Source organism: Auxenochlorella protothecoides (assembly GCF_000733215.1).
Source record: "Auxenochlorella protothecoides strain 0710 unplaced genomic scaffold scaffold38, whole genome shotgun sequence".
Taxonomy (NCBI): Eukaryota; Viridiplantae; Chlorophyta; class Trebouxiophyceae; order Chlorellales; family Chlorellaceae; genus Auxenochlorella; species Auxenochlorella protothecoides.
In genome coordinates, this window is record NW_011934253.1 from 1 (window position 1) to 8,391 (window position 8,391).

At 68.0% G+C, this 8,391-nt stretch overlaps 2 protein-coding genes across 2 annotated transcripts; both read left to right on the forward strand.

Moving 5' to 3' along the window:
• Nucleotides 1-2,912: 2,912 nt before the first annotated feature.
• On the forward strand, nt 2,913-4,576 carry F751_3586 (Uncharacterized protein ycf39; the record flags this gene model as incomplete). Its single annotated transcript, XM_011400542.1, has 3 exons — nt 2,913-3,185; nt 3,349-3,999; nt 4,367-4,576. The coding sequence occupies 3 exons, from the start codon at nt 2,913-2,915 to the stop codon at nt 4,574-4,576; spliced, it is 1,134 nt and encodes a 377-aa protein (XP_011398844.1).
• Nucleotides 4,577-5,010: 434 nt separating this feature from the next.
• F751_3587 (Putative sodium-coupled neutral amino acid transporter 10) lies at nt 5,011-7,665 on the forward strand (the record flags this gene model as incomplete). The annotated part of the gene is made up of 5 exons (XM_011400543.1): nt 5,011-5,130; nt 5,428-6,076; nt 6,311-6,851; nt 7,005-7,086; nt 7,303-7,665. The coding sequence occupies 5 exons, from the start codon at nt 5,011-5,013 to the stop codon at nt 7,663-7,665; spliced, it is 1,755 nt and encodes a 584-aa protein (XP_011398845.1).
• Nucleotides 7,666-8,391: the final 726 nt, after the last annotated feature.

The window sequence follows — 8,391 nt, forward strand, 5'->3', positions numbered from 1 at the left end:
GTGCAGCAGGCGTCGAAGACGTCGCGCAGCGTAATGCGCACCGGCAGCGTCACCGCCAGTTCCACGCGGCGCTTGACCTCCTCCAGCGCGTCCCTTTTTATAGAGGGGGGGGATCGGGGGGGGGGGGCGAGTTTAAAAAGGGGAGGGAGGAGAGGGCGGGACGGGCAAAGGGAGCGGGGCATGGCAGGCCCCGGGTCCTGCTGGATGAGTCTCCAAAATTCTGCGACCACGGCGCTCAGGATACTGCACTTCTCCTTGGACCTCCCAACTCTTCCCCCATGTACCCGCCCACACGGTCCACCGTCCCGCCCATTCAAACCCTCCACAATCAAGAACCCCCTCAACCCATTACCCCTCACCCAAAACCCAGCAAAAAATCCAAAACCCTCCACGCACGGGTCGTTGATGCGGCACAGGTCGTTGTCCTGGATGAAGATGTCGATGGTCACGCCCGCGCCGGCCCCGTCCTCGTCCACCTCCAGCCGGCCGTAGGCGACACGCAGGTCCACGCCCTTGAGAGCGCGCAGGATGTCATAGAGCAGGCCCTTGCGATCCGCGCACTCCAGGCTCAGCATGGTGTAGGAGGGAGAGGTCTCGTTGTCCACGCTGACGGTGACGGCGGAGGGCCTGTCCGACCAGGCGTCGCGCGCCGCCGCCGCCGCGCCTGCCAGCCGTGGCGAGACCTCCGCGGGGATGGGCACGGGGACGGGCCGCTCGGCTGTGCGCCGCCGCGTCATGATAGAACGCAGGTTGCTGAAGGACACCGCGTCCTTGCAGGCCTTGCGCCGCACCAGGCTGGGGCCCTCCGCGATGGAGTCCAGGGGGGCCAGTGAGATGCTGCACTCCGTGTCGGGACCCAGCACGCCCTTCACCCGATCGCAGATCTCCAGCGCCTTTTTATTATGGTTGTGGGAAGGAAATGGGGAATGGTGGGTGACGGCCCTCGAGGTTGGGGATCTGGCGCCGTTCGTGCCCCAGGCAGATGGAGGCTTGTGAAAAGTCCTGCCGGGCCCCGCAGGCACCTGCTCAGCTTCCCCGACGCAGGGTCCATGATCGTCCCAAATTACGACACATGGCATGGGCACGACGCCTACCCTATGGTGCTCCGGCAGCTCGTTACGGTTGTCATACAGCCAAAACATGTCGGCGACGTCGCCAGAGGGGGAAGTCGTGATGTGGGCCTTGAACACCTGTGCGAGGATCAAGGAGACAATTGGTGGGGCAGGGTTGGGGATGGCATGCTGGGGCATGCAATCGCCAGCCTCAGAGAACAGGCGAGGGGGCCTCCTGGCAGTCGTCTGAGGTATTCCCCGTCCCCATTCTCGACAGAGACTTCCCAGTACCCCTCCTCCATTCCCTTACACCTTCCCCTCCAGCCCTCACCCCCTCCTCCCTGCCTCACCGTCGCGTCCGACTCCCAGAGGACGTGTGTCAGGGAGTGCAGCATGCCCTGGCGGTCGTAGGACGCGACCTGCAGCAGGAAGGGCGGGTGCTCCTTGGGCAGCGAACGCCAGCGCCACAGCGCGTCCAGCGCCGCGGTGCCATTGGGGCACATGCTGCCCAGCCGCGCCCGCAGCAGCTGCCAGCGAGGGGGCACCCCAGAGCTGAGCTGGACGCGGAAGACCATGAAGCACCACTTGCCGTCGGTGCTGATGTCCCCCTGCAGGATGCGCAAGCCAAAGTCCAGCAGGACGCGGGTCAGGTCCACGCCCAGCCCCGTGGCGTCGGGGCAGGAGATGCGCACCTCCCGCACATTCAGGTCGTCCTCCGGCAAACGTCTGGGGGAGGGCCGGTGCGCGAGAACTCGTTCGGTAACAATGCAGGCCTGCCAAGGGGGGCAACGCCCACCGTCAGCATACTATTCGTCTCATTAATTGTACCTGATCGAGACGATGTCCTCATCTGGGTCCATCACGAGCGGCAGGTGTCGAGGGATCACCTCCCGGCGGGCATCGGCAGTGGACTGTCAAGCGTCCCCCGAATCCGCCCTGGTAAATCCTGTAAATCTTCAAGGTATGCACTGGGTGCAATGGAGCTGTCGAGGAGCTGGGGTGTCACAGTCAATCTGTAACCCTGATTCGAGGTGGGCGGTGGGCGGTCGCAGCAATGCTGGCACCACGCCGGCGACTCGGTGTCGGGTGAATCCGCCACTGAGATGCTCGTTAAGCAATGCCGAAGAACTAGGTTGAATCCGTGTACCTGACGCTGTTTCGCGAGTTCAGAGGCCGAGCGGGAAAAGCGTGTTGAGCGCGCCCAGGGTAGGGACTGAGAAGCCAGATCAGCAGGTGACCCTGTGCAGAATGCTCTCATCAAACTGGATTGCATGCTGTCTCCAACATACATTGGATGATGATCCTTCCTGTCAATTAATGTGAGAATCACCCTTGTCCAGTCTGACAGGTGCAGGGTGCAGCTTTCCTTTTCCCGCTAAGGCAGGTAATGAATGGGGAGGTGATGTTCAAGGCCGTAAGAAAAGGCGACCTTCGAGTCCAAACTGTCATAAGAAACTCAGACTTTGGGTCTGGGGCAATGCTTGGCTTGGTTGCCGAAGCTTTCCCACACTCCGGAGGTGAAGAAGAGAATCTGGATCAGACTCCACCAAATCACGCGCTGGGTACGCCATTTGGCGATGCACAGTGTGCGTGCTATTTCATACAATTCCATTGTAGACATAAAATCTCTATAGAGCTTAGAGTGTTTCCATATCGTGAAGTTCCGTGGCCATCATTCCCATGCCAGCCCTGGCATGGACCCCATGCGCACCAGGCCGATCGCAAGCCCCACCAGGCATTGCGGGGATGGCGACGGAATTGCAAGGTCAGAGAAACATTTGTAATGGATGTCACACCTGGCAGCCGGCAGGGGTGCGAGCATCAAGCGGCAGGCACCCCCAACCCGCATCGCCTGCCTCTATGACCTCGACCCGGCATGGCACCAGGCGGTCCCTACTCAGCCTCGCGACCGCAGGAGCGGCACCTCCACCCGCTTCCCGGGAACCTCACGCTGCGAAGCTGAGCTATGCCGATCTGTCTCCGGCCGAGGTGCGCGTGGCGGTGCTGGGGGCCACCGGGTACATCGGCCGGTTCGTGGTGCTGGAGCTGGTGAAGCGGGGTTTCCAAGTGCTGGCCGTCACCCGCCCCTCCTCGGGCATCGGCAGTAAGCAAAAGGTCTCCGACGTCGAGAAGGTGACTTATCTGTCTGTACGGAGGAAACGATGGTCTGACCTGTGTGTGGTATCATGCTTGGTGTGGGGTTGGGGCCAGGAGGGCTGCGGCGGTTCAGGCCCCCTTCTACGCATTGTTAACATTACTGTGACTGGTGGCCCCCCAATCCCTTGTCCATGCCAAGGCGCTGGAGGGGGCCACCGTGGCGGTGGCCGACGTCACCGACCCCGCAGACCTGGAGCGCTGCTTCTCGGAGCACCCCGCCCCACACGCCGTGGTCTCCTGCCTGGCCAGCCGGACCGGGGGCATCGCCGACTCCTGGGCTGTGGACCACGACGCCAACGTGAATGCGCTGCGCGCGGCGCGTGCCGTGGGCGCCGCCCACTTCGTCCTCCTCAGCGCCATCTGCGTGCAGCGCCCCAGCCTGGAATTCCAGCGCGCAAAGTTGGCCTTCGAGGCCAAGCTGCGGGAGGGCGGGACGAGCTGGAGCATCGTGCGGCCCACCGCTTTCTTCAAGTCGCTTGCGGGGCAGGTGGAGCTCGTGGCCACGGGCAAGCCCTACGTCTGGTTTGGGGACGGGCGGCTGGCGGCCTGCAAGCCCATCAGCGAGGCTGACCTGGCCTCTTACATCGCGGACTGCGTGACAGACGAGGCCAGGGTCAACCGCGTGCTGCCCATCGGCGGGCCGGGGCGGGCGCTCACCCCGCGCGACCAGGCGCAGCTGCTCTTCAAGGCCTTTGGAAAGAAGGAGTGGACCCTGGGCCTGCCGGTGGGCATCATGGACGGCGTCATCGGCATCCTGGACCTCCTCGCTAAGCCTTTCCCAGGGCTCAAGGTGGGCGGGGGGGGGGGTGGCTGGTGGTGTGACACGTGTGTGTTGGGGGGAAAAGGGAGGTTGGGGGTTGTGGCAGGGCGGCTGGGGTTTGCGGCAGGGCCCTGGCTGGAAAAAGGGGATGGGGGGAAGTGTAGCAGGCATGCCTCCCATGATGGTTGCAAGGTCAAGCATCCTGGTATGCATAGCTTCTTGAGGTATCTTCAAAGCGCAGCATTTGGGTGTGCAGGTCTCCCAGTACTTTTGGGTGTTTATGAGAGGTGTGAGTGTGCTCTTCTCAAGGGACATCTCCTGTCTATCAGCCAGGGAGCAGTGTTGTGTGATCCGCAAAGTGTTTCAGGGCCCCTCTCCCCCTCCACCCGACTGTCAGGAAGCGGCCGAGTTTGGGCGCATTGGCAGGTACTATGCCACCGAGAGCATGCTGGTGTGGGACGAGAAGGAGGGGAGGTATGACGCCGACGCGACGCCAGAGTATGGCTCCGACACGCTGGAGGCCTTCTTCAATAGGGTTGCGCGGGAGGGTCTGGCCGGCCAGGAGCTGGGGGACCAGGCGGTATTCAATATCAATCGAGGGACCTGATATGCTAAGAGTGTTGCCTGATCCATTCGTTGGTCCTTGCGCAAGTAGCTGTAAGGCTGGTCTTCTGTGAGGCGAGCTCAGGTGGTGTGGTGCTCTCGGCGTGCTGCTGCCCATGCTGCGTGGAGACCACTACGATCCGGGGCGCAGACAGATGGTCGGTCCGCGTATGCGATCGCGTGCCTTCTGGGCCCCCTTGGAGCACCCCAGTGCCTCGAATAGCGCACATGTACTCGTGCGAATGCTCATGCCCGGGTCAGTACCCGGCACAGTCGCCCCGGAGTTGCGTGCCATGGTACGGCCCAACAGCGTCCGGAACCCCCGACGAGTGCTCAGCCCGCTGCCCTGATCGTAGATCGCCCGGCGAACATTAAATTTGCGTATTCAAGACAATACTTGGGGTAGAGGGGGCGGAGGGGCTCCCTGAAGCCTCCTCCATGCTGGGTCGGCCTCGCGAGAGGAAGTCTTCCCATATCACCAGCCCCTCCCGCCTGGATACCAGGGCCGGCGCCGAGGCCAAGGATATCATGTCTCCGCCCCGGGGGGTCTTGCAACGGGTGCGCGGGTTTGAGGGGATCGCTTGCTGGGGGGCTGTCGCCGGGGGGGACGACTGTACAGTGGTGGGGGGTTTGAGGGGCCGGGCTCGGCCGCTGCCCACCCGTCCCGCCGGTCCCTCTTCGAGGCATGTACCCACTCCGAGCCGACGATGCAATTCCTTTCGCACGTCTGTCCTGCCCGCCACACCCACAGAGCTCCCCCCTCCCTCACACCATCGAGGCACCCCCCTCCAGACCAGCAGCTCCGCCCGCAGCTCCCACTCCTGCGAGGCGGCCCCAACCCCCCCCTCCCTCCAGGGCCCCGAAACGGCCAAGGCCACGCCGCGGCAGAGCGTGTTCACGCTGGTGAATGCGGTGCTGGGCGCGGGCGTGCTGGGCTTCCCCTACGTGTACAAGAGCTGCGGCCTGGGCCTGGCCACGGCGCTGATCGCGCTGGTGGTGGCCGCCAGCGCGCTGTCCATGCGCCTGCTGCTCCTGGCGGCAGGGCGCGCGCGGCGCGGCAGCTACGAGGCGCTGGCGGCTGCGTGCCTGGGGCCCGTCGGCGCGCGGTGCGTGGACGCCTGCGTCCTGATCATGAACCTGGGGGGCCTGGTGGCCTACCTCAACATCCTGGCCGACACGGGGAGCAGCGTGGCGGGCAGCGTGGTGCCCCCCGGCGCCGAGCCCAGCCGCGACGCGCTACTCCTCGCAGTCACCGCGCTCGTGGCGCTGCCAGTGACGCTGGGCGTGCGCCGCGCAGCACTGCTGGCCGTCGTCTCCCAGGTGTCCGTCACCTTCCTCTTCTTCTTCGGCGCCGCCACCGCGCTGACCGCCGCCGCACCCGCCGCGCCGCTGGCGGAGCTGCTGTGGTGGCGCCCCCAGGGCGCGCCCCTCGCATTCCCCGTCGTCGTCTACGGATTCACCGCCCACCAGATCCTGTTTGACATCTACGAGACCCTGCAGTCAGGTTTGAGGGGGGGGGAGGGGCGTGTGGAGGGGCGTGATGCATCGCGCCGCCGACCCAGGCCGCCCCGATGCCCCACACGGTCCCCTGGCGGGGACCAGACGTGCGGAATTGGCATATCCTGGCGCTGCCCCGCCCCACCCGCTTCACCGGTGGATCCCCTCCACCTGCCTCTCAATTATACCCCCTACCCCCACCCCCCCCCCACCCCACACACACACACAAATGCTCCCACAGCCAGCGTGCACAGCATGACGCGCGTGATTCACCACAGCATGGCCCTGAGCACGGCCATGTACGTGACTGTGGGCGCGGCGGGGTACATCGCCTACGGCCCCGCCACCGCTGGCGACCTGCTGCGCAACCTGGGCGGCGACAGGGCCTCCGCCCCGCGCCGCGCCTTTGAGTCCGCGCTCCGCATCGGCTTCGGCCTGTCCATCCTGGGCACGCTCCCCCTCGTCATGCTCCCCCTGCAGGCCGTCTGCTCCCGCGCGTGGGAGACGGTGCGCCGGAGGGCGGGGGCGTGCGGGCCGGCGCCCGGGGTCGCGCACGACCCCGCCCGCCTGCGCCCCGCCGACGCGGCGGCCACCGCGGCGTGCCTGGCCGCGGCCTGCGCGCTGGCGGTGGCCGTGCCCAACGTCGAGTTCGTGTTTGGCCTGGCCGGCAGCACCGCCTCCCTGGTCCTGGCCTTTGTCCTCCCCGGCGCCATATTCCTGCGCGCCACCGCAGGCGGCGCGGAGGCCTCGACTGTGGCAGGGTCCCCGCCGGACGACCCCGGGTGCGTCGCCGGCACCCCGACGTGGCACGCACCGGGCCACCCCCCGGCCTCCTCGCTCCAGCGGCGCGGCGCATCCGTCGCAGGCGGCGCCGCCCAGACCGCGGCGCTGCGCCGCCGGCGGCGGGGCGCGCTGGCCCTGGTCGTCCTCGGCAGCCTCTCGGCCCTGCTCTGCACCCAGGCCCTGCTGCGCGCGGTGGCGCAGGAGGCGCGCGTGGCGCGCCTGGCGCGCGCGCTGGTACGCGAAGATCAGCGCGCCGCGGCGGCGGCCGCGGCCGGCGCGCGGGCCCGCACCGAGGCCGCGCACGTGTCCAGCGTCGCGGCGGCGGCGGCGCTGGTCCGCGGCGCGTCGCGCGGCGCGGAGGGCACGCTGCGCTCGCTGCGCGCCGCGCAGCGAGCTCTGGACGACGCGGCGGGAGGCTCCGAGCGCGCGCGCGCGCGCGCCGCGGCGGAGGGCCTGGCGGCCGCCGGGTCCGAGCTGGACGCCGCGCTGGGCACACTGGGCGGCGTCGCCTCCAGCTTGGGCAGGTCCGCGGCCCTGCTGCGCAGCAACGCCTCCGCCGCCGAGCTGGTGCCGGCCTTGCTCCAGGGGCGCGAGGAGGCGGAGTCGAGCGGCGGCAGCGGCTCTGGCGACCAGGCCCTCTCCTCCGCGCTGTCGCTGGCCGGCAGCTGGGTGCATGTGAGGGGGCAGGCCGCGGACGTGCTGCCCTGGCATCGCGACGCCGTGCCGGGGTCCCCCTTCGTCGGTGACTGGTGCAGTGGCAAAAGCGACGGGCGTCGCGGCAAAGACGACGGGCGGTGCGGGGAAAGCGACTGATGCTGGGACCGTGGCGAGGCATGAACACACTGCGGCGACCCGGCGAAGGCACTGCCGCCGCGGCGACAGACATGAATCCGAAGACGACGGCTGCCGACAGCACGCCTGCCCACCAAAGCAACGCCGGCGACGACGCGATGTCCACGGCGCTGTCGGCGCAGCGCGTGGACGGCGTGCGCGCCGAGGCGGCCGCCGCGCTGGAAAGTGCGGCGCGGGAGCTCAACGGCACGGCGCAGGCGCTGCTGGCCGCGCGCCTGGCGGCCGAGGGCGCGCACGCCGGCGCGCGAGCCGCGCGCCGCGCCGCCGACGTCGCGCCGGGGCTGGCGGCGGCAGCCGCCGCGCTGGAGGCTGCCTGCGCCAGGGTGGCGGCCGCGGCCGCCTCGCTGGCGGCCATGGAGACCCGGCGCTCCGCCGCGCTGGCCGCCGCCGTGGCCGAGCTGGACGGCCACCGCGACCGGCAGGAGGCCGATGCGGAGGGGGCGGCCCTGGCGGGGCGCGCCGGGCGGGCCGGCGGGGGGCGCGGCGCGGCGCACGACTCGCCCCGCGCCCGGGACCGGCGGGGGCAGGCACGGGCGGATGGAGCGCTGGTGGGGTCCCCCGTGCCCATCAACGCGACCGCGGTGTCAGAGGCGGCGGCCAAGACCGCAGCCGAAGTGGTGGCGCGCGCCAGGACCTCTGTGGAGACCTCCATTAAGGACAGCCACGCCGAGGTGTTTGTGTGTGTGT